Genomic DNA, 25,902 nt, shown 5'->3' on the forward strand with positions numbered 1-25,902 from the left:
CCTACCACATGTACTGGCTTTGGGGGAGCCTAGTCTGTTTAGATACACACCTTCCTGGACCTGGATGGAGCGGGAAGGACCTTGGACTTCAGCAGGGCAGGGAACCCTGACTACTCCTTGGACTGGAGGCGGGGAGGGGAGTGAAGGGGGAGGGAAACGGGAGGTGGGAAGGAGGCAGAAATTTTTAATAATAATAATAATAAATAAAATTAAAAAAAGAAATAATTTCCCTTTGGAAGTATGTGGAAAAGTCACTCTTGGTTTAATCTGTGCTATTGCAACATAAAGCTCAATTAGAGGCTTCTCATAAATGGCTTTTTCTTGGCTTTTGTTTTTCACTGATAGAGTGAGATGAGCTGGTAACACTAACAAAGATTAGAAGACTGTGATGAAGGTAGAGTGGCGGAGGTGACAGTTTTAGTGACAGGGGTGGTTGTGGTTAAAGAGCAGCTGGGGATTCCAGAGATCTTCTGGGGCTGAAATAAGAAGTCAGAGGTAGAGACCATGAGGGCTGCATTAATAGCTGAGGATGTGACACTGGTGACTCTATCAACCAGATGCATCCCAGACAGCTGTCAATCCTTAAATGCCAACAATCCCAGCATCCTAGCCAAAGAGCTGTGACACTAGCCACGCTCAAGGCCCCAGGATCATAAAGGCACTGCATGTGTGCTGCCATATTTTACCTACTACTTCCGGAAGCTGTTGATGACAAAAGCTTCCAAGTTCAAGGCTGGAAGTTGGTGGTTAAAGCCCAGATTAACAAGCCTCCCCCATCTGAAACCTCAGGACCACAGATCTTCGGCTTCTGAAGAGTTTGGAGTTTGTAAGACCCTGAGTATATTAGACTATGTCCCAGGCCTTGAGTCCTCTACTACAATGAAAAACTCTGTCTCAACTCTTCATGATTCCTACCCAGGTAGAGCAAACGGACCTTGGCCAGCTAGTTTTACCACCCTGAAATTGGTGCCTAGTGACTAGTGTACAACTGTATGCTACAAAAGTCACAAGGTTACGACTTTTGTGAGCTAGTGAGTTTCATAAGAAAAGAATATGAACATAACTAAGCTTTGTTTTTTTTTTATGATAACCACAGTGGTTATGAGAAGTAAGAAGTCAGGTTTCACCAACCAGGGAAATTGAAAGCTATGGGCAACACTGGGAGGAGACCTGACTATTTCAGCACCCCTCTCCCCAGGGAAACAGCACAGTGAGTGACATCTAGTGCTGCTCAAGATATGAAGTGACTTTAACAATGTCGCAGACCCTGGTGTCTTGACTTGTATCCTACTCTTTAGCTTTTGATTTACTCGTTCATCTATCTACTCAAACCAAACAAGCTCACTTCTTGCCTTGTTAAAGGTCTCAGGATCTGAACATCGCTGCAGAAACTTCCAGGGAGGTGAGTCTGTTTCCTAAATATATGATCAGATATCTCTGTGAAAAATAGAAGAACATAGGAAAGAAATCAGAGATTTCTACTTGCCATCTAAGTGCTAAATCTTATACATTTTTTATTTTTAAATGATTTATTATTTTTTCTAACTTACACTCCTATATATGGCCCATTGTAAAATCAATACACATATGTAATATCTAGTAATATAGTCTGTGAAACAGGCATTTCCATGCCTTCAACAATCAACTATTGTATGTATTGGAAATCACACATTTTATTTTCTAACTGTGCTGAACTATGTTATACACTGTTCTGTCTAATAATTGCCCTGTTGTGCTAAATAAGAACAAGAGTTGAGTTGTACTCTGTGTTGTGATGTTGAATTTATTTTTTAATTTCTTTCTGTCCCTCCTGCCTCTAAATCTTCCCCATCTCTAGAAAGCCATGATTCCACTTCATTCTTCTATAGTTTATTTCTGTTAATATCTGAGACAGGTGGTATTTATCTTCCTGTATCTGTACTTAACAAGGTTATCTTATTTTCTATTCATGTTGCTTCAAATGACAGAAGTTCATTGCTTCTAAGGCTAATGAATCCTTGGTGTGTGTGTGGCGGGGGGGTCATGTTTGGAAGTGCAGGAATATACATATCACAGCATTCATGTAGAGATCATGAGGTATCTTTGGGGAGTTGCTTCTTGCCTTCTATGTTGTTTTGAGTAAGCCTTTCTTATTTTTCTGTTGCTATGCTCTGCATTCCAGAATAGCTGATCCACAAATTTCCAGGCAATTCTCCTATCTCCACCTTCTCTGTCACCATACGGGGGCTAGGATTACAGACATACACTACTGCATCTTATTTCTACAGGTTCCAGGGATCTAACGCCAGGCCACAGTGGGCACTTTTTTACCAACTAAGCCATCTCCATTGCCCATTAAATGTATATTTACCATGTGCTTTTGTGTTTGGTTTTTTGTTTTCATTTTTCAAACAGTCTCATAATTGGGGACTCCCTTGAACCCCTGATCCTTTCTCCACCTCTCCAGCACTGCGGTTATAGGCATGTACCATGGTGTCCAGCTGTTTGTTTTCTTAATTTACTCATCCACCCAAAAAGCATTTGCAGCTATTCTGCATTGCAGGTGTAGTAAATAATAATGTAATAAATATAAAAGTGCAATTACCTTTTCTATACAACTTTTTCATCTCCTTTGGTTATCTATTCATTTAATAGAAGAAATGAAATACACTGGTTATGCTTTTTGTGTTTAAGGGATTGCTATATTATTTTTTGTGATGGTTATACTAAATTATGTAACTTCAAGCCAAGTATTAGAGTTGCTGCTTCTCTGAATCCTAATCAGAATTTATTTTTTATCTGTGTAATGATAAACATTCTAACTGGGTGAAATGATAGGTCACTATAGCTTCTATTTAACTTTTCTGATAATTAGAAAAATTGCTTTATGTCTAAAAGCCACTTATGAGTGAATACATATCATATTTGTCTTTCTGGGTCGGGGCTATCTCACTCAATATGGTGTTCTCTAGATCCATCAATTTGCCTGCAAATTACAAGATGCCATTACTTTTTTCTTCAGTGTAGTACTCCATTGTGTAAATGTACCACATTTTCTTTATTCATTTTTCAGTTGAGGGGCATTTAGGTTGTTTCCAGATTCTGGCTATGACAAACAATGCTGCTATGAGCATAGTTGCGCACATGTCCTTGTGGTAAAATTGAGCAACCTTTGGGTATATACTTGGTCTTGAGGTAGGTTCTTTCCAGAGAAATCGCCATACTGATTTTGAAAGCAGCTGTACCAGTTTGCACTCCCACCAGCAATGCAGAAGTGTTCCCTTTTCTCCACATCCTCTCCAATATAAGCTGTCATCAGTGTTTTTGATCTTGGCCATTCTTACAGGTGTAAGATGAAATCTCAGAGTTGTTTTAATTTGCACTTCTCTGATGTTTAAGAATGTTGACCATTTCCTTAACTGTCTTTCAGCCATTTTAGATTTGTCTGCTGAGCACTCTCTGTTTAGGTTTGTAGCCCATTTTTATTGGATTATTTGCTCTTTTGATGATAAATTTCTTGAGTTCTTTGTATATTTTGGAGATCAGCCCCCATGTGTTGTTTCTATTGGGTATTATTGTCACAGTCACTAGAAAAGTAACCAGTATACCCACAGTAAGTCTGAGGAGTCAGGATCTGACAAACAAACAAGGGAAAGGTTCGGGCACTTAAGGTGAAGAGAAGAGACGATGCAAACCAAATACTCCTAAGTTCTGCCACAGTGGCGTTCCTCCAGAATCTTTCCATCTCAGCTAGCCTTGACCCATAACCATCTTCTTTAATAGGAAAGACTGATTTGAAGTTTTTCCTAATACAGCAATTCTTACCCAATATTCCATGTAACATAAATGGCTGTTGTACTATTGTTTTTCACGAACACACATGTATACAATATTTTCACATAGTTCATTCATTCGTATAGACATTCCTTTCTTAGGAAATTTCTGAACACATATACAACAGTGCATGCCAATTTTCTCTTACAGTTTCACCAACAACTTTCAAGATGGTGAATGAATACAAGAGAATTGTTCTGCTGAAAGGATTAGCGAACATCAGTAGTGATCAGTTTGACAGCTTTAAGTCATTAATGTCCAGTGATTTAAATCTGGAGAAAAACATGCAAGAGAAATATACCAAGGTTCAGATTGCTGACTTGATGGAAGATAAAATCCCAAATGATGCAGGATTGGGCAATCTGATCGACTTTTGTGAAAACATACAAACTCTTAAAGGACTTGCTGAAACCCTTAAGGAAGAGAAATCAAAAGGTAACATGTAACATAGAACCCCCTGTCCCTAATACCGTATTGCTATCTCTGCTCCCTTCATTAAATTACCCACGTAGCTTTCATATACCCAATTTATACTTCAGTGATCACAGCTACATTGGTGTTTTGTGTTGAACTGAGGATGTCCCCTTTCCAGTAGATGCTATGACTTAAGGAGTCTATTTGGTGTGTGTCCTAACACAAAAATAGAATTTCTTCAAAGATTGGGCTTGCAGGTGTAACATAGATATTAGAAAATTATGGTTTAAAACCTAAGTATATTCACTAACCAATAGTGTCACCTATTTTATTAAGAATATTAGCATAATTATCCTCTCTATTGACAAGGATAAGATAATACTTTAATCAACTATCACTTTAAGAAGGTATAAATCACCACTGTCATTCATACAATTATTGAGTTAGGTAATAAGATTTTAGAAAGATAAAATCCACTACTTTTCTATCTTATTCCATAAGTGTGTACCAGATTTTTTTTCACTGATTTTTATGATCTGAGTGTACTATACACAAAACATAACCAACAAATCATGATGAAAATTTGTATTTTTAAGAGAATGGCAGGAGAATGAGAATGAGAAAAGCTTGGCTGATGTAATGAGGTTCAAGGACAGGAAGGTTTTCTCCCATTATAGGGAACAAGTAAGGAAAATATCAAGTAGTAGAGACTGTGTCTAAGACTGTGCCTTTAGTGGTGTAATCCTACAGTAACCTAATGGAATAAACATTGATATGAATGCAATAAAAATGTATTCACATGGCATGAAAACTGCATGGTTCCTAGATCCTCTATTTTGGTTCAAGTGGACTCTTTTGTTCATGCATTTGTTGTGATGAAAATTATACCTTTCCCAGTAAGAGGAAAAACACCACTGAGAAATAAGAATCAAGAAGCAAGTTCTGCTACAAAAACATCAACTGCAAGCAATACTTCAGCATCAGATGGAGGGGAAACTTCTGCAGCTCAGGTGAGCTTGAGGTACAGCAGCAGATTGACAGGTAAAAATTAGGTTGCAGCAGAGCCGCTTGTCCATACTCTGTCCATCAGCCACTGACTGCTTTTGTAGTTTATCGACTGCTTTTGTAGTTTATCTTGAAGCTTTACTGAAACTCATGGATAAATGATCATGTGGCATTAAAATGTGTTAACTCCTACAAGAGATGTGGTATACTTGACAGTCAAGTAGAATAATGGCTGTTTCATGTTTATACAAGGCCTAGTTTTCAATTTCAAATTTAAATTCAATTATGTCCTACCATAGAGGTAATGTGAGAAAAACTGTGTATATAACCCTTTCCTCTCCCTTTATATAATGAAATTACTTATGCACACATTTTGTGAATATTCACAATCATATTCTAAACCTGGCCAGACGGTAGGGTGTCACTCCAAGTTTCCAACATAATCAGGCATAATAAACCCAATAACGAAGACACACTTTGGTCACTTTGATACTGAAACTCATTAACGTTGCCATGGATACACTTTCAGAAAAGAAAAAGTATGAATAATGAAAAAACTGCTGTGAAAAAGGCCAAGGGGTCTGCGAGGCCAAATCACCCTCCATGTTCTACAGAAAACACAGCCAGATGCCAGTCCTCAGTATTCCAGACCTCATCTTTGGCTTCATCCAACACTTCTTTGGATAAGGTACAAGTTTTATGCCTCCCTTTCATTTTCTTGATCTAAATATCAGAATCAGATCTTCAAGTTTTGACCATGTTCCACACTTATCACTGAGATTTAATTAGTTAGACACACACAGTGTTTGGATACAATGGAAAAGATCACCGTACAAAGGCAGAAACATAAACACAGGTGATACAATTACAGAATTTGATGCATCATAACTTTTGGCTGCCAAGAAAACATTTAATAAATTTGGCATTTCTGACAATGAGAAGTGTCCTGCCTTGCACTGATCATAGATAGGAAGAAAGAGATGAATAGTCAGTAGCCATGGGCTCCATTTCTATAAGACGGAACCCATACCTGACTCAGCTGAAGCAGTCAAGAATCTGAGAAACCTACTACTATTATTCTGCTTAAGAAACATAGCAATAACATGACTCATAGTGACAAATTGTCATATCTATAGATTAGTGCTTCATTCAGGTCTCATCAGAGAAGCTTCTTCTTGTCAAAGATGGGAATTTACAGAGACTCACAACTGGCCAATGTGAGATAGTGAGAGACTTTACAGTATCCATCCCTCAATGGGGAGTCTGCATCAAATCCCTCAGGGATCTATGTGGAAGAGAAAGATGAAAGATTATAAGAGTCAAAAATAGTACATGACTCCAAGGAAACAGTGTTTGTCCTTTTGGACAAACAGGAGTGATGCACATATGAGCTCTGACACTGTAGTGGCACACATTAAAAAAGCACAGGTTCAAGCTGCCTGGGGTCCCAGAACAGGGAGAAGGGAAGGGGCATAAGTCCCATCCTTAACCAAGAAGCAATTTTCAGTAGATAACAACTACCAAAAGGTTTCTTCAATGGAGACTATCAACCACAGTCTGAATGAGGGTGGTACACTAACACCAAAAGAGGATCACATGGTTTTATGGTGTGGTGGATTGGTTTTTTATTTTGTTTTTTGGGGGAAATGTTTTTCTGGCTTTTTATGTTTTTATTTATCTACATTTTGAGAGTGAGAGGAAGACATGAAGTTAAATGGAGGGATTTGGGAGTGTTGGGCTAGGGGAATCCTAATCAATATATATTGTATGGAAAATTTTTAAATAAAAATAATAGAAAAATACTGAGAAGGAAGAAAAGAAATGTAGTGAGGGAAATTAGAGAATTTTTGTAAATCTAAAAAAATAGAATACTATCCAGAACCTGGGAGTGAAAGAAAGACAGCTGCAATCTATTATCTCATTTTGACTTTTTCCAGGTCAGGCTACTTTCAAATTGGACTTGTCAAGTATTTCTGCAGTAATACATTAAAAATGGGATGATTAGCCAGGCAGTGGTGGCACATGCCTTTAATCCCAGCATTCAGGAAGCAGAGGCAGGTGGATCTCTGTTGCAAGTAGAGGCCGCTTGTTTTTCCCGCTGCCTGGCAAGCTTAGCCCTGAAATAACCACACAGAAACTGTATTAATTAAATCACTGCTTGGCCCATTAGCTCTAGTTTCTTATTGGCTAATTATTACTTCTTAATTTCATCATTTTCTATTAATATCTGTATCGCCACGTGACAGTGGCTTACCAGGTAAAATTCCCAGTGTCTGTCTCTGGCAGATCCATGGCATATCTCTGACTCTGCTTTCTTCCTCCCAGAATTCAGATCTGTCTTCTTTGCCTACCTACGTTCTGGCCTATCAGGCCAAGGCAGTTTCTTTATTCATTAGCCAATATAAGCAACACACAGAGGGGACTTCCACATCAGATCTCTATGAGGTCGAGGCCAGCCTGGCCTACAAGAGCTAGTTCCAGGAGAGATAGGGTTGTTACACAAGGAAACCCTGTCTCAAAAAACCGAAATTAAAAAAAGAGAAAGAAAGAAAAGAAAAGAGTAATTGAGGCCTCTTACTTTTTCTGAGTACTCATTGAAGGAAAATCATAGCAATGTCAGCACCCATCTCTGGAGTCTCCCTTCCCTCTCTCTAGCTCTCCTTCTGTGTGCCCATCTCTTTATCACTTGATGAAATATAACCAGACAGTTCAGCAAAAACAGAAGCAATTCTACTCACCTCAAACCTTACCATTCTAATAATTTAGAGATAAATAAATCTTTTATATTTTTCATTGATTGTTATAATTATGTGGAAAATTTTTCTAGAGTAACATCTTACAAGAGTTATTACTTCACTATTTTTTCCAATTTGACATATCAGGATTACCTTTCCAACTTTCTAAGTTACAAGCCTATAACATGCAATGGCTATATCGGTATTTATGTTGCATTTTAAAATAATTCATTGTAGATTGTTTATCCACTACTACAAACTCAGTTCCACTTTCAATTGGAATATTGTGAATGGAGACTGTGTTTGGTTTCCTGGCTGCCCAGACTCTAATAGTCACACAGGAACTACATTAATTACAACACAGTTTGGCCAATAGCTTAGGCATATTTTTAGCTAGTTGTTACATCTTAAATTAACCCATTTCTATCAATCTGTGTATCACCATGAGTGTGTGGTCTACTGGTAAGGTTCTGGCATCCTTCTCCTTTGGCAGCTACATGGCATCTGCCTGACTCTGCCTACTCTATCTATCTATCTATCTATCTATCTATCTATCTATCTATCTATCTACCTACCTACCTACCTCTCTCTCTCTCTCTCTCTATATATATATATATATATATATATATATGTTCAAACATATATATATATATATATGTTTACTCTGCTAAGTCATTAGCCAAAATAGCTTTATTCATCAATCAATAAAAGCAACTCATATACAGAAGGATATCCCACATCAGAAAATATCCTTGAAATGTGTGCATTAATGGTGTAGGAGGTCCTTCTTTCTATGTGTTGCTTGTATTGGTTAATGAATAAAGAAACTGCATTGGCCTGATAGGGGAAGAACTCAGGTAGGCTGAGAAGACAGAACTGAATTCTGGGAGGAAGAAAGAAAAGGGGAGAGACATCATGGAGCCGCCAGAATCAGGCATGCCAAATCTTTCCTGGTAAACCACTGCCACATGGCAATATATAGATTAATAGAAATGGGCTAAATCAAGGTGTAAGAGTTAGCCAATAAAATGTTAGAGCTAGTAGGCCAAGCAGTGATTTAATGAACACAGTATCTGTGTGATTATTTCAAGGTTAATCTAGCTGGGTGGCTGGGATGAACAAGTGGCCCTGTCTCTTCTACACATTAATAATCATTTTGTGAGCCACAATCAGAGAGTCCAGTTTGATCACATGCTCATTCAGTCCCAGTCCAGCTGGATTTGGTGAGCTCCCATTAGAACAAGCACACTAACTCAGTGAGTGGACCAACCCCTCATGGTCCTGAATTCCTTGCTTGTCTTCTCCCTCCTTCTGCCCTTCAACTGGACCTTGGGAGCTCAGTCCATTGCTCTGATGAGGGTCTCTGTCTCTATCTCCATCCATCACCAGACAAAGATTCTATAGTGATATTCGAGATAATCATCAGTGTGATAGTAGGGCAAGGACAGTTCAGGAACCCTCTCCTCTGCCAACCAAGGACCTAGCTGGGGACATCCCTGTGGACACCTGGGATCCCCCCTAGAGCCAAGTCTCTTGCCAACCCTAAAATGGTTCCCTTAATGTAGATATCTTCTTCCCTGCTCCTATATCCGCCCTTCCTCCATCTCTACCCTCCCACTCCCCCAAGCTCTCGCTAGTCTTTCCCTTCTCCCTTCCCTCTCCCTCTCTCCCCTTCCCCAACCTTATGCCCACCCTTACCTCCACCCCATACTCCATTTTGTGTTTTCCATAGTATCTCACTAATTTATTTTATGCATAGCATATAACTTTCTGTTAATTTCAATCTAGTCTTTCCTACTTGGTTATTTACCCATCACTATCACTAACTATTTTTTTGCTAATATTTTGTTTTATTTTTAGAACAACCTTATTTTACATACCAATCCCAGTTTCCTTTTCCTCCTATCCTTCCGCTATCTCCACCATCTATCCACACCACCCCCAACAGCTCCTCAGAGAGGCCTCTCACAAAGAATTAACAAAATCTGACACATCACTTGAAAGAGGAACAAGGCCCCTTTATCTATGCTAAGCAAGGTACCCCTCCATAGGGAATGGGCTCCAAAGAGCCAGTTCATACACTAGGGATAAATAGTGGTTCCACTGCTAATGGCCCCACAAACTGCCCAAGCCACACAAGTGTCACCCACATTCAAAGAACCTAGTTCAGTCTTATGCAGGTTCTGCAGCTGTCAGTCTAGAGTCAGTAAGTTACCACTTGCTTGGGTCAGCAGTTTCTCTGAGTTTCTCCATCATGGTCTTGGCTCCTTTGCTCATAATACTGCTTTGCCAGGAGTTCAGCCCAGTGCTGTGTTCATGCTGAACATCGTGTTTCATGTTGGAAATAGTCCTCTGAGTTTATAGCAAAAGTGTTCAAGGTTCTGTGGCTAAAGCCCAATGTTTTAATTCATTAGACTTTTGGCCAGTGAAAGAGTTCCTCTTTAGCTTTTCCATAGTTCAACCAATACATAAAAATTGATAGAACTAATGTGGAGATTGTGATTTATCTAATGTAAAGGTTAATTTTTTTTTGTGGCTAAACTTATATGTTTATATCTCCGTGTTTGTTCAACCCAGAACCAAAAGACACAGACCCAAAACCAGAGTGCTACCAGAGGTGCTGTTCACAAAAATGATGCCATGACAGTGATGGTGCTCAATGCAACAGAGCCATTTGTATATAAGTCAACAGAACCTGGAGAAAAGAGGATGTTTCATGCTACAGTGGCCACTGAAAGCGAGTATTTCCATGTGAAAGTTTTCAACATCAACCTGAAAATGAAGTTCACAAGAGAGAATGTCATCATAATCTCTAATTACCTTGAATTCAAAGGAATCCTAGAGATAAATAAAGATTCCTCTGTGCTTGAAGCTGTTCCTGTCCAAAGTATTAAAGTCCCCAAATGCCTTATCAGAAAATCAAAAGAAACTCCCAAGATTTCTGATATTCGCAAATATGCCACTGGAACACTGGTTTATGGGTTATTTACATTACACAAGGTAAGGTCTTCTTCTTCACCAACACCTGAGCTCAAATATAAGAACTTTCCAGTCCATGTGTAATTACAATATTGTTACAGAGGACTTTACCATGTCTGTGGTAACAGATGAAATTATCCCACATATTAAGAGATAATTCAACAGCCTATTTCCTATTATATTTCTTTAAAAGGTCTCTGAAAAAAATTACAAATAATCTTTACTTTCTTTGTTAAAAAATATTTACCCTCAGCCACAGTAAGCAGGAGTGGTATAGTACATAGGTCAGTACCATGCCAACAGTCTCAGATTTTTAAGCTCTATTGCAACTATACAATATTTATTCTTTTCTTTCTACACACTGTGTTTCTATTGATTGTCTGAACTAGGGTGAATATTAATTACAGCAGATATTTGGAGTAATAAATGATTGGCTAGTAACCTAAATTAAAAACTATTCAATAGAATGAATCTTTTATCTCTTCATTAGCTTTAATCATTCAATGTTGACACTTGTATCTTATTCAATTAACTACTTCTGAAGACTTTAGCAATTGAGAACTATAGTATGAAATGACATTTGGAAGGCAAGTGAACCTAGTTTTCTCATTTAGAGAAGAAAATACATGCAGACATCTCATTGATGGATCACTCAATACAGTATGAATTGGGGATATTGGCTCATTTGGACATAATACTTGAAAAGTAAGTAAATGAAGAGGGTCTAAATGAGTGAATTACAGTAATCGTACCTGTTATATAGATTTCCTATAACCTACTGGATGAAGGAACAGTGGAAGTTAATGTCACTCATTCCTTTATAACCATAAGATACAAAGATGGCTGCCTGAATTTCTATTATCTGTGATCCTGGGTGATTTAGAGGGAATGCAGGCCATTGAGGTATAGGAAGAATAGGATATCAGGAAGAACATTTATTGTTCTAACACTTCCAGGCATAAATCTTGATAAAGAAAGTAAATCATCACACTAATAAAGAAAATTCTTTGTGAAGACTTCACTGGAGACACCTGCATGCCTGTGTCTCTAACAGTTCTCATATTTTCCTGTCATTTTGTTCTGAAAAAGTCTCTTTTGAAATTACATCAATGTTTGTGAATTTGATATCTTTCAGAAAAGGAATGTCAATTTTACTTTTTCAGATAAAGGTGTGCCCAAAGAACACAGTCTATGAAATTAAGGACAGCACAGGATATATAGAAGTTTTAGGGAGTGAGCAATGCTACAACATCAGATGTAAGGAAGGAGACAAACTGCGACTCTTCTGCTTTCAAGTGAAAACAGTTGACAAACAACCGAAGCTGGTGTCTGGCAATCACAGTTTCATTAAGGTACGAAGTAGACAGGGAACAGATTTACCAAAGCAGAAATTCACACTTCTTTAGGATTCTGAACGTGAACTTTTAGTGTGTTGCATATATAATTCTATCTCTGGAGGGGAGAATTAAAATGATGTCCTTACACTCATTTCTATGGGGAAGATTTTTTTTAATTATATTGAAGAAATAATCCAAAGACTATTCTATACATGCTAAATAACAAGATGTATGAGGAAGTAAGAGTGACATGGAAATATATTTACAAGTGATCAAGAACAAGAGTTTTAAATAAGTCAGATTTGATTGAAAGCCAGCTTTAACCATTAAGAGTTGATTGATTCTGGGGAAAGCTTCACTTTAAATCTGGACTTTAAGGTAAGAAATGCCTAGATATGTATGAGTTATCACAGAGTTTAGCACATCATGAAAAGTGAGTAGGTACTGTTTTCTTAACTGGGTGAAGAAGAGAGAGAGAGAGAGAGAGAGGGAGAGAGAGAGAGAGAGAGAGAGAGAGAGAGAGAGGGAGGGAGGGAGGGAGGGAGGGAGAGAGAGAGAGAGAGAGAGAGAGAGAGAGAGAGAGAGAGAGAGATCTAAGAAATAGAAATGGCATGAAAATATTTCAATGTATGGCTCACCACTATTAATTCTTCTACATATGAAAGACAGACTCTGAGAACATGAGACTAAAGGGCTGTTTACATGGTCAAATAAATGTAGCATTGTCAGAAATTAGGAAGTAAGAACCATTCATGGTGGATAAGGTAAATATTGAAAGACTTTCTGAGTTTGAATGCTTGATAACTTTGACACATAAGTAAAAAAGAATTTTGTACCTGTCTAGAAAATTTGTGTTGCAGAGAAACTTTCCTTGGAGGTAGAAATATTATTTAGACACAACTATGTACTATTATACACTTTGTATTAAATATTTGTGTTAAATATTCAGAAACATTGCAAGTTGCTTATGAAATCTCCAGCAGTTTGAAAGTCACCATAGAGTTACAGCACTAAAACATTTAAAGGCTATTGAGAATGATTTTAGAAATAAGGCAGCTACTTTATCAAGACATCACAGAATCTATTTTATAATTATATTAGGCATGGAAAAGATAAATGGGACTTTAAGTGATGGAAATGACTAATGTTTAAGAAGATAAACCTCATTATTTTACAACCAGCTTGGTAATGGCGGTAAGAGAAAAAAGTGGGTTTAAAGAACATCCAAAAGCTATTCAGAGATAACACTAATAAGCAGAATAAATGGTGCTGGTACCAACACTAAAAACAAGAACAACAACTAGGGGTTTGAAGCATGCTCAGATTGATGATGATGTTAAACTCCCTTGAGGAAATTTACATCCATACAAATAGAGAACACATACTAAGTACTTACTTTGTGTTGGGACTTTAAGCAACAATAGAGAGATAATAATTATTTTCATTTCACAGATAATCAGTAATAATCACAGACAATGTGCATGGTGAAAATGAAATCTACCTGTGCTACCTGGCACTGAATGCAGATTCTTATACAAGGTGATTATGCAGATCACTGAAGGCAGTTATGAATCACAGGACAGTGAAGGGATAGATAACAATACTATAAATTCAGATAAACAAATTGAAAGGGCGAGATAAAATGAAAGAGATGAAACATAGATACAGAAATTTAAAGAGGAATAGGGTCAACATAGATCATTCCAGATACAAAAAATCAAAGAGCTCTCTGGAAATAACTACATTAAAAAGCTAGAGATGACTTTAGCAGAAGGTATGCTCCAGATACAACAGTCAAAATGCAAATGTTGCTACATTCTGACACAGGGATATAAACATTAATTGTTCCATCTTCAAGAATACAAGAATTCATGAGTTCCAACTATACCTGATAGCCCAGAGCAGTAGTAGTGAAGAAAATCAGAACTTTATGTAGTTTGGTTTTGTTTTTCTGCTCCAACCCATGTTTTGGAAAGGTAAACCAATACTTTTGCTTTTTTGTTATAATTCCCTGTTCCAAAAGAAAGTCATGTTGAGTGTGAAAAGCCATCTCTTCAAGAACCACATAGTTGGAAAAGAGTGGCTCAAAATAAAGCAATACAATGAAAAAGGTAAGGCAGAGAAGATCAACAGCCTTTGAGAGGGCAAAAGATCATATAAGGCCATTGAGGGCAATAGACAAGGATAGATGACTGGAGAAATATAAAGAGTGTTTTAGTTCAATGAATAGAATCTTATTGTATCTCTCACTGTCTCTTTCAAGGCTATCAAGGCTTGAAAAAAACCACAGAAGATGGAGAAGAAGTGGCTACCTACAAGATCAATTCAGTGCTTTTAACAGTGGACAGCTTTTAAAATAGAGACACCAAGCAACGGGAACTAAGCAACAGCTTCAGCAGTACATCCAAGCATTTAAATGTCTTGCTATCTGATTTGTGATTATGTATTTTCATTTGCAAATTTTCTCATTGTTCTCTTTTTCTAAGAAAATAATACTTGAATTTAATTTCTCTAGTGTGAAATAATAAATTTCTTTTTAAAGGGACATTGTTACAAAATGTTGTATGTAGTTCATTCAATTCATGGGTTAACTGCTAGATACTGGTACATTTGTACTCCGTGGGACACATAGGATGGAATACACAGAATTTTGTCAACATTGAATTCAATATTCTGATTAGAACTTCCAGAGTGTAGAATCTATTAGGATTCTCTCTCATTCTGTGGGCTGTTTCTTCTCTCCATTGACTGTTCTCTTTACTGTACACAAACTTGAAGTTTTATGAGGTCTCATTAGTCAGTTGTTGACCATATTCTTGTATGTATGAAGTCCTATAAAGAAAGTCATTCTGAACAGAACAGTGTTAACACAGGCACTAAGGATCAACAATTAATAAAAGGGACATTATGAAATTGCAAAGCTTCTGCATCGCAAAGGACACCATCCTTCAGACAAGGAAGCAGTATACAGAATGAGAAAAAAGTATTACCAACTACACATCTGATAGAGACCTAATATCCAAATATATAAGGTACCCAAATCTCCAGAAGATCAATCAAATGAGTAATTCAATTTAAACAAATAGGGTGAAAATTGGTGGTGGCACCTGCCACCTAGTACTCAGGAGGCAGAGGCAGGCAAATCGATGTGAATTTGAGGACAGACTAATTTACAAAGTGAGATCTAAACAGACAAATCTCAAAAAAGGAAAGCCAAATGACTGAAAAACATTTAAAAGAATGTTCAACTTTAGTAACCTTCGGGGAAATGCAAACCAAAACTATTTTGAAATTTTATCCTAAGCCCCACTGAACAGCTAAGATCAGTAGAATAATTGACAGCTCATGTTGGTGAGGATGTGGAGTAAGGGAAACAGCCATCCTCTGCTAGTGGAGTGCAAACAGCTTACTTCAGTCTCCTTTAAACATTTTCAATAAAATGTTTTGTTTTATTTTCCTGAGAAGTCTTTTCCAGACACAAAACCATAAGATTGCATCCTTTGCTCTCTTTAGAAAGCTTATAGTTTAGCTTTTTTCTTTTTATTCTATGACCTGGTTTTTCTTATTTTTAAGATGTGAAATGGTATTCACTTTAATATGAATATGGAATTTTTGCCGTCAAAACTATTTTTCTTAGTAAACATGCATGAATAAACCTCCTTTCTCCACTTATTTACTTCTCACTTTTGTCCCAAAGCAACTTTCTAGATTCTTTACTGCATTTTCCCAGTAGTTCCTCTGCATTTTAAGTTCAAAACTACACTTTGTCTTTACAAAGAACCCAAAATAATAAACAAAATATTATAATTTTCAATATTTTGAGATATGGAAGTCAGCATATAAACTGATACGTGTGAATTAGGACGGTATGATGAATAACCAGATCAGCTCAAGAATAACAGTTATATTTTAATGGTAAAAAAGGGGAAACATGCTACAAGAGTGGGAGGTCTGACATCTTATCTGTTCGGCTGGCACTGCAAAGAGAGAGCGTGCACCTGGTTCCACCCAGTTTTTCTACCTGGGCCCCAGGTAGCCACGCCCTAACTAGATATGATTGGTTGATAGAGTTTCCCCATCACCCTTGCCTTATAAAAATACTGCTAGAATTTTTTTAAAAAAATAATTGCTTACATTATCAACTGCAATGAACTACAATAGAGTTTTAAATTTTGATCAATTTTACCTCTTCTTACTTCCTCAGTTCCTCTGAGATCTATACCCAGCCTACTTTATTTAAGGAGTAATTTCTCTCTAATTAGTGTGTCTATAACCCTTGGTTATTGTCATACATTGGAGCATATTCTGTCTACCAGAAGTCACACACTAATAAAAATAACTCTTTCTTAAAGATTTACTTATTCATTATATATGTACAAATTATGATACATTTACACAATGGAATACTACATAGTGTTAAAAATGAGGACATTTTAAAATGGATGGATCCAGAAAAAAAAAACATATTGAGGTAACCCAGATCTAGAAAGACAAATATAATAGAAGGACTCTTTCATAAGTGACTTTTAGACATAAAACAAAGAAAGACCAGCCTACAGTCCAAAACCACAGAGAACCTAGACAACAAAAACACTAAAAAAGACATACATAAATCTACAGAGAAAGGAGAAAAAAGACAAGATCTCCTGAGTAAATTAGGATCTTGGGAGTCACAGGAGAGGGTAGATAGAAGTGTAGAGGAAAAAGGAAGAACAGGGGGAAATGTATAGCTCAATAAAACAAAATATCTCTCTCAGCTAGAGTTTATATCTTAATCTCCTTTGGCTCGGGTTACTATCTTGTCTCAATCTCCTTTCTCCATACTGGGCTTTTGTCTGACATAAATAAGTTAGACAGGTCTGGTGAATACTCTCATAAGCACTGGACATTCATATGTGCAACTTCCCTGTTATATCTGCAAAACTCTATTTCCTATACTCATCCATCTGCTTTTGCTACTATGCTCTACCAGACTGCAGGAAGCATGTAAGTACTTGTATTCACAGACAAGCACTAGGGAAACGAGGAATGTTAAACACACATGATTAGATTGTCCCTTTAAAGGAAGAGATATATAATCTGTTTTCTGCCCAGAAGACTGAAAATGAGTGTGGTTAATAGGCTGGTGACCTCCGCACTTTTCATATGGCCAGACATTACCGGCTCACCCAGACTCCTACATTTATCTCAGTAAATCTATAGCACCATCCTTCCTGAAACTTCATCATGAACATTGTTATCCTTGAGCTTGCTTTCTTAGTTAATCTTTAGAACTCATTGTTATGGAATTTGTCACTTGTACTTTATCAGATTCTAGATGTTGCCATGGCTTAATCTTTATTGTGAAACAATAAAGTTAATAATTAATAATAATTAATAAGTAAATTATCACCATAAATTTTTTTTCTAGTTTGTGCTGTGCTTAAATATGCTTGAAATAAACTACCTGATATCAGACTTTAATTTGAAACAACACAGGTCACTGAGTCTTGTTGAACCAAAATCTCCTTACATCCCCTGCATTGACAGTCTGCTGTCCATGGTATTTGGCATAAACCTGCTCTTCTATAATGATTTCTGACACGTGGGAAGAAGGTTTGCATTATAGATGTCACATTTAGGGCTGAGCACTGCACAGTATCTTATTCTCTACACCTTGACCAGTTGTGGATCTTTGTTTTGATTACCATAGTAATGAGAAGTCACTAGTAGTCACTTTAATATTATGTCACTTTGGCAGAGTAATAAATGTCAACTCTCCCTCTTATTTATGACTTGTCTAGCCCCATGTTCTTGGCCTAGATAATAATACCATGTGTGGATTCTATCTGGTGAAGTGGGACTTAAATCCAAGAAGAAAGCAGTTGGTCACTCCAATGATATTCGTGCCACTATTGTACCTCTGGACATATATTTCTAGGCTTGCCATTGTTGATGCTTGAGAGGCTAATAACTAAATAAAACTGATGTTTACTTTTGTCCTCTGATAGCATAGATGCTTGTCACCTTCTAGCACTCTGAAAGAGAACCAGTGATACTAAATCTGGTCTGAAAATGATGGAAAAATAAAAATTTTTAAAGAGAAACTCTAATAATTTTTGGAATAATTATCATACAACTCAAAAACTGATATAAAAGACTCAGAGCAAAGAGACCTAAAGAAAATGTGAAGGCTATTTAGGAAGTGCCAGTTGCACTAGTTATCAAACTAGTATAAATGAAGAACTACTATAAATACAAAGGCATCAGGTTAGTGGAACAGAGAAAAATCAACATGGATATAATAAGGAAGTAGAACATTATTACAAGAAAACATGGCATTCTATCATGAGGGAAGAATGGAGAACTATGAAAAAGTAGGGAAGGTCATGTAGAGTGAAAACACCCTGAATCATGTTCTTGCTATGGGTTCTTTTTTATTTGTTTGGTTTTTGTAGCAGGATCTGACTGCATAATACTGCCTGACCTGAAACTCATTATGTAGACCAGGCTGGCCTCAAACCCATGGAAATAAGCCTGTCTCTACCACCTGAATAGCCTGCATGGACACAGATAGGTAATACTGGATCTTTATCTTACAAAATATGTAATAAGAAACTAAAGATATAAAATAGAATTTAATATTATTACAGTTTCATAGGTATTTTCACTATATACCTTTAAAATATATTTTAATAAGGTACAATTACACCACTTCATCATTCTTTGTTCTCTCTAGCACCTCCAAGATTCTACTCATTTTTCATCTGATAGATTTTTAAGAAATGTTTTGTCATATAACATATTATGCAAGTATGTATGTGTGTATGTGTGTATGTATGTATGTATGTATGTATGTATGTATGTGGGCCTTAAGTGCAAGAAGAAGGTGTCTGGTTTCACTGATGATATTTATGCCACTATTTTACACCTGGGCAATCTTGCCATGTTTGTCATGGTTGTGATTTGCATACTGTGATGAATCCCAAGATCACCTTGTGTGTAAGTTTTCTCTGACTAAACCTTCTATTACTAATCCATGATTGTTGACTTCTTTTTGGCCTGAGATGTCTGTGAGACGGAACAATTATCCAAATATTTAACCACTCCCTAAAAGTCAAGAAAAAAATGCATTTATTAGGATGCTTTTGCTACATTTGGCAAATATATCGTCTGCACAGAGTGGATTGAGGGGCACTGGGCTGAACTACGTTGTTCAGGGACAGTGATTTGTGTGCCGCGTGCTGAAATGATTATGACATGACATGAAAACGCAATGTTAGAACAAGATGAATAAAGGTCATTCTTACCATGTGTTCTTTTTAGTTTGGTTCGGTGTTTGAGATATGATTTTATTGTATAATTCTGTAAGCCTAGGAACTCATGATATGGACCAGGCTGGTCTTGAATTCACAGAGATACACCAGTCTCTAACACCCATGTGCTGTGTTTGAAGGCATGTATCACCACACCCAACATGTTCAATATGATTTTGACCCTCTGATATCTGAGTTAGGTCATTCTCAAACCTCTCTGTGACTGCACCAATGTCCTACTCTACCTAGGCTTCCCACCCACATAGCATCTAAAGCCTACAAAAGAGAAACTTAGATAGCTGCAGGTGTCTACAGCTTACAACCACATCTTCTGAGCTTTTCTTTAATTTGCTCTTGATCCAGTAGTGTTCCGATGGCTTCAATATCCGTCTTCAACCATTTCATATGTGACCCAAGTCAGAAAGTATAAGGGTCCTACTAGTCTAAGCTTATACAAGATCTAGGGGTCCTTATGTTCAAGGCCTACAGAAACACTGAGACCTACAATGTACACTTGATGCTGCTCTTTACTGCCAATACCTGCTGCTTACTGCTGCTAAACACAAAGGAATACAAAAGCTGCTAAGATCCAGATCTTGAGAAGCATCATGTATACTCATGGTTCCCATACACTTAAATGAATGCACACAGGTATAGTAGGAGCCATTAGTTATGGTATCAACCTGCTTCCTGATAACATAGCAGCCTTCCACACCACTATTCTCTGCCTAGTGCCACTGGTTCCATGTCACATGATGATAGTAGTCCAAAAATATTATTCCAGAAACCATCTAGTGGTCCACATAGAAAAGCACAGTCGAACAAATGCTTCCAGACCCTGATGCTTCCAGAAGCTCAGAATGCTTACACACTTTTCAGGGGATGGTGCTCCTATTACATAGGCCCCTATTCTGACCTATCTGAACATAAGCAATGCAGAAATTCTCTCCACAATAATGCAGGAATGCTAAGGGAATATTTTTACTTCTGTATGCCAGAAGACAGCCATTGACAAATTGTTGTGCATTTATTTGAACTTGGGTTTGTATATGATAGTGACATCAGCCTCTGAAAATCCACAGCTTGCAACAATGAATAAACACATAAGAAAATTTATGAAAGAAAAGTGATTCCAATTAAGATTATCCTCTTTCCAGTAAATCCATTAAAATACTGGTGGTAACAGGCATCTGATGAGCTTTCTTTCTACCATCTCTTAGGATCCTTAACCTAAAAGGGAGGTGTGGATGAATGACATGTTTTTCCAATGCGATGTATAACTTTAGTGGAACATAGATTCCTAGGGATCTAAATATAAGTCTGTTACATGAAAAAATGTCCATGTCTGAACTTGTACCTGTTAAGTTTTATCAGAACAGCACCTGAGTATAGCCACATTTCTTTGTGACTATGGGAATTTCCTACTTTTCAAGTCGAAACCTGTGAATGCTAAAGGGGAGTGAGTCCTCACTGATTATTTGATAACTGCTAACTTGAGGTGACACTCAGACACACCCAAACAGCTCATACTGAGAGGAGTATTTAACCAGTGCCATATCTTAATTTTCTGGGCATTGGACATTAACACACCACCCTTCTACCTAGTTTCTGAGAGATTTACTCATTTATCTTCCTACTTAACACAGACAAGTTCTGCCTTTCTGAGGATCTAGGATCTGGACATCACTAAAGAAATTACCAGCATGGTGAGTCTTGCCCTGTTCTATAGAGAGCACGTAGCTCTGTGTAACCCACAAGAACAAAGGCTCAGTGTTGGTTCTTCCATGTGGGATAGAGGGAGCAGGGCTGGTCCCATTGGTCCTCACAGCAGTACACTCAAAACTCAAGAAGATGATGGGCATTTTTATGACTCTATCCTTGAAGCCTGAGTAGGGAAAAATTTGTTTTGACTCTTGCAGATTATAAAGTAAACTTTCTATGTTTAAGTCTAAATAAGGAGGAAAGAAGCCTAGTTATTCTGTTTGAAGAATACAGAAGATCCTGGTGATTGTGGTGAGTGACTGGATAAAAGAAAAGGAAGTGACAAGAATGAGCCTCCATGAAATAGAATTAAGTGAACAAGCGTGTTGGATTTTAGACTGTGTTGTCTAGTGTTATTACCACGTTAACAGCATGAGTGCTGAAGAACGTGTGCAAGAGAAAATTTCTCAGATTCACAAACACATGTTGTCTCGGTGATTTCATGTGCATATTTAACATCCCCCTCCACTCTCTTCTATGCCAGTTAAAACAGCAGTGCTCCACTTACTGTTAGAGTTGCTTCTTGCTGAAAAGTCATTGCTTTGGTTGCTTGGCTTATTTCTGTTTAGTTTTTTTTTTTTTTTCTGGTGCTAATATGTAAGCAACTAAAGAGAGATTTAAATAGAAATTCATTTCTATTGATTATTTTTAAAGTATTTATATAGTCTTGGTAAACCCCAGTATAAGACCTTGGTACACTTGAATTTAGTATCTTTTTGTCATTGTTGGGCTATTTTTTTTTTGCCTTTTTGTTTGTTTGTTTTTTGTTTTTCAAAAAAGGGTTTCTCTGTGTAACAGCCCTGACTGTCCTAGAACTAGCTCTTGTAGACCATGCTGGCCTCAAACTCACAAAGATCTGCCTGTCTGTGCCTCCCAAGTCCTGGGATTAAAGGCATGTACCACCACCGCCAAGTCAAACTTAACATTATAAATGTTGATTTGAGAACTCTGCCCATATTAGAACAATATTGCTAAGTTTATCAGTTAAGTAGACCAAATTTCTAAGTATTTTCAGATATTTTCACCTTGTAGTAAGTGCCAAATACTGCTTAATCTACTATAAAATTCGGAGAAAGGCATTTTTTCCCCAAATTCACAGGTATGTGTACTCTCTCACAGACATGGAATGTATATGATGTATATACATGGATAAATGCATGTGCATGTGGAACAAAACATTCCATGATACTATTTATAGAGCCTTGAAGAAAACTACTGTAAGAAAATATGGTACAATTTTACTATAAGATAAATTCATTATTAAAGCTACTATCCCTTTCTAGGTACAGAAAACATATTTTGTTATTCAACAGTAGTTTGTAATGTTAAGTTATTTAAAGATACACACAAACACATATATACACACATATATAATTATTTTCTTCATGTATTATACAGAGCAATTTGTTTTTAATTTTTCCACCATTGAGGAATGTTTTGTTACAATATTTATGCACTTGACTTAACTAAAATTTGACTGTTGTCACTTGACTAGCTGTGTCATTCATAAACAAGCTAAGAGAGAACATTTTTCTTTTTTTTCTTCTTTTTTGAGAACATTTTTCTTGACTCTGTTGGTCTCACTTCACTTTAATATATCTATCCTACATTTTAAGAAAATAAAAGCTGCTTATCCTTAAGTCCTTTTTCATGTTTCCCTCAACCATGCTGCAATATGTTCTTTTCTTCTCTCTGTCATCAGGGATTTCAATATTTTAGTAAATAATATTTTAATTAACTCATTAAAAGTTAAACTCTCCTAGGCTACAGAGAAACCCTGTCGTGAAAAACCAAAAAGAATTTAATACAATATATTTTATAATTTTAACAATTTTTCCGTTATTTCTACCCCTTAACTGCTCTCATTTCCCCCACAAGCCTTTTCAAATTCATAATTTATTTAATTATTAATGCATAAAAGCATATATTTATGTACATGCATGTATGTGTGCATTGTTTGTATGTGTATGTGATTAGAGCTGACAATTTGGGATCTGATAATTGTTAGAAGCTTTGGTTCAACACTGGAGAAGATTGTTTCTACCTTTCTTTTATTTTGTTTTTTGTTTGTTTTCTTTTTCTTCAAGACAGGGTTTCTGTCTGTAACAAACATAGTTGTCTTGGAACTCACTTTGTAGACAAGTTTTGCCTCGAACTCAGAGAGATCTGATTGCCTCTGACTCCTAAGTACTGAGATTAAAGGTGTGAGTCACCACTGCCCACCTCCATTCTGCCTTTTGTAATAACACTCTTAATTCATGTAGCGCTTCATTTGGGGGGAGGGTGTGTGAGTTTCCTCCCTCCAGGCTGTAATGTGAACCGATGTTGCCATTATGAATATTTTTTAGAAAGTCATGTGATTAAATTTTCATGATATGCCCATGTGTCATATAGAGAAGACACTGTCTTGCACCGAACAACGTGGCTCTTACATTCTTTCTTCCATTGTTTTCCCTGAGCCTGGGTACAGAGATTGTATTTGAGATGCAACGATTAGGGATGAACACTCCACAGTGTTGTCCTCTTGATCTTTATCAGTTATGGATTTAAGCAATGCTTTCATCTACTATTTATTTCAGCTACTGCAAAAAATAGCTTCTTTGAAGAAGGATGAGAGCTGCACTTATCTCTAGGATTCAGAACGGGTATTTAGAATGAAATACAGTTGGCAGTTGTACTGGTCTAAGAAAATGACAATAGTTGTTTTTCATCTAGGGACCATGAGCTCACCATCCAGTAGCTGGCTAGGTTTTCAGTACCAGATATGATTTCCCTCCTAATGAGAGGGCCTTACGTCCAATTGGACAATTGTTGGTTACTCCCCAAATACAAGTGCTACTATTGCCACATTAGGAATATGTTCCTGTGCTGGTCATTGTTGTACATATGTAACTAAGAAGGAGTTTTAATTACTTTTCTTTTGTGGCAGCTAGCATATTAACTTCAGATGGATTGAGAGCTAGTCCACGAACTCTTCAAATGTTGTACTCCAGATATCTAGATTCCATCACAAAACCACAAATGTGAACAACCAGGAGAATATAGCTCTTCCTGAACACAGTAATCCCAGTGTAATCACAGGCACCAAGAAAAGCAATTTAAATGAAGCATGAGGCAAAAACTTTAAAAAGCAATTTGAAATATGTCTGAGGCTATGAAAATACTCTTCATAAAGACTGTGAAAATATAAACAGTTGAATGAAATAATGAAAACAATTCAAGACCCAAAAGTAGAATTTAGCAAAGATATTGAATCACTAAGAAAACCGAAACATAAATAAAACTGGAAATAAAATACTCAGGAAGTCTACAAAAGCCTCAGATGTAAGTCTCACAAACAAATTAAAAGATATGAAAGGAAGAATTTCAGAATTTAAAGACAAAGAAGAAAAAAATTGAATACCTTATCTTAGTCAAGGAAAATGTTAAATACAAAACCAAATACAATTAAGAGTTGTACAACACAGAGCAATGTGGTGTGTGTGTGTGTGTGTGTGTGTGTGTGTGTGTGCGCGCATGCATGCATGCATGCATGTGTGTGTGCCTGTGCATGTGTGTGCGTGCATATGTGTGTGTGTGTATGCATTTGTGTGCATGTGCGCGCATGTGTGTGTGTGTGTTTAGATGATGAAGCTAGAAAAAAGAACATGAGAATAAGGCATAAGTCTTAAGAGAAGGGAGAAATGGTAAGGGTGGAGGAATACACATGACAAGAAAGCAGAGCAGGGATGATCTTGGAGAGAAGACAGGAAACCTGAAAAAATGGGTGGGAGGGCACAAAGGAGACTTCATGGCAGAGAATAATGAGAGTAAAGTATGTAAAACATATTTACAGACTGGGGCTCATCATCTTTGTTAGGATAGCTGAAAGACAGATGCTGAAGGTATCTGTGGATGTGAATGTGTTATCATTTCAGGGAAAATTAGAGAGCAAAAACCTGTGAAAAGTTGGGAGGACCTTGGACTTAGCATAGAGTGGGGAACCCTGATGGCTCCTTGGCCTTGAGAGGGAGGGAGGGGAGGTATGGGTGTAGGGAAGGGGAGGGAAGGGGGAGAAGGAGGGGAGTGAAGGGGGAGGAGGAGCGGAGGGAGGGGGGAGGAGGAGGGAAGGAGATGGAAATTTTTAAATATAAAAAAAAAAATTAACCATGAGAAAAAAAAAGAAAAAAAAAAAAGAACTAAAGAGGAAAAGTTCCTGAATTCTTTGTGACTTTGAAAATAACTATCGAGGTTTAAAGGAGAACAATCTTTTTTTTTTTCCTTTGTAAACAGAAGAAGTCACGCAAAACATCTGCTGCTACAGAAGAAGACACACTACCTGAGACGATGTCCCAGCTTAACATAGCATCACCTTCCAGCACACATCCTGCTGATGATCAACATCAGACTGCTCCCAGCCATTCCCTAGACCTTGCTGAGAGTCCCCCTACTTCTGCTTCAGGCCCCGCTGTGAGTCAACCCCAGATTTTTTTCTGGAATCCACCAAACTCTCCTAGCCATTCCTCATCAAGTGTTATGATTTCCTGTTTCCTTTATGATATATTCATGACATAATTACAGGGC

The 25,902-nt window shown here is 37.2% G+C and overlaps 1 protein-coding gene across 1 annotated transcript; it reads left to right on the forward strand.

Annotated features, from left to right (window-relative positions):
• The first annotated feature begins 1,274 nt into the window (after positions 1-1,274).
• On the forward strand, positions 1,275-14,671 carry LOC119827052 (interferon-activable protein 205-B-like). Its single transcript, XM_038348510.1, has 7 exons — positions 1,275-1,402; positions 3,964-4,248; positions 5,125-5,237; positions 5,762-5,920; positions 10,536-10,967; positions 12,110-12,298; positions 14,547-14,671. Exons 2-7 carry the CDS (start codon positions 3,984-3,986, stop codon positions 14,559-14,561), a joined length of 1,173 nt encoding a protein of 390 aa, XP_038204438.1. The 5' UTR covers positions 1,275-1,402; positions 3,964-3,983; the 3' UTR covers positions 14,562-14,671.
• The last annotated feature ends 11,231 nt before the right edge of the window (positions 14,672-25,902 follow it).

The sequence above is a fragment of the Arvicola amphibius genome, chromosome 12 (genome assembly GCF_903992535.2).
Source record: "Arvicola amphibius chromosome 12, mArvAmp1.2, whole genome shotgun sequence".
Taxonomy (NCBI): Eukaryota; Metazoa; Chordata; class Mammalia; order Rodentia; family Cricetidae; genus Arvicola; species Arvicola amphibius.

Bases quoted from the DNA above. Each gene is read 5' to 3' on its own strand.
- LOC119827052 (XM_038348510.1), top strand. From the start codon at position 3,984: ATGGTGAATGAATACAAGAGAATTGTTCTGCTGAAAGGATTAGCGAAC. The intron at 5,238-5,761 runs GTGAGCTTGAGG...ATACACTTTCAG, and splicing joins GGGAAACTTCTGCAGCTCAG to AAAAGAAAAAGTATGAATAA. The intron at 5,921-10,535 runs GTACAAGTTTTA...CTCCGTGTTTGT, and splicing joins CCAACACTTCTTTGGATAAG to TCAACCCAGAACCAAAAGAC.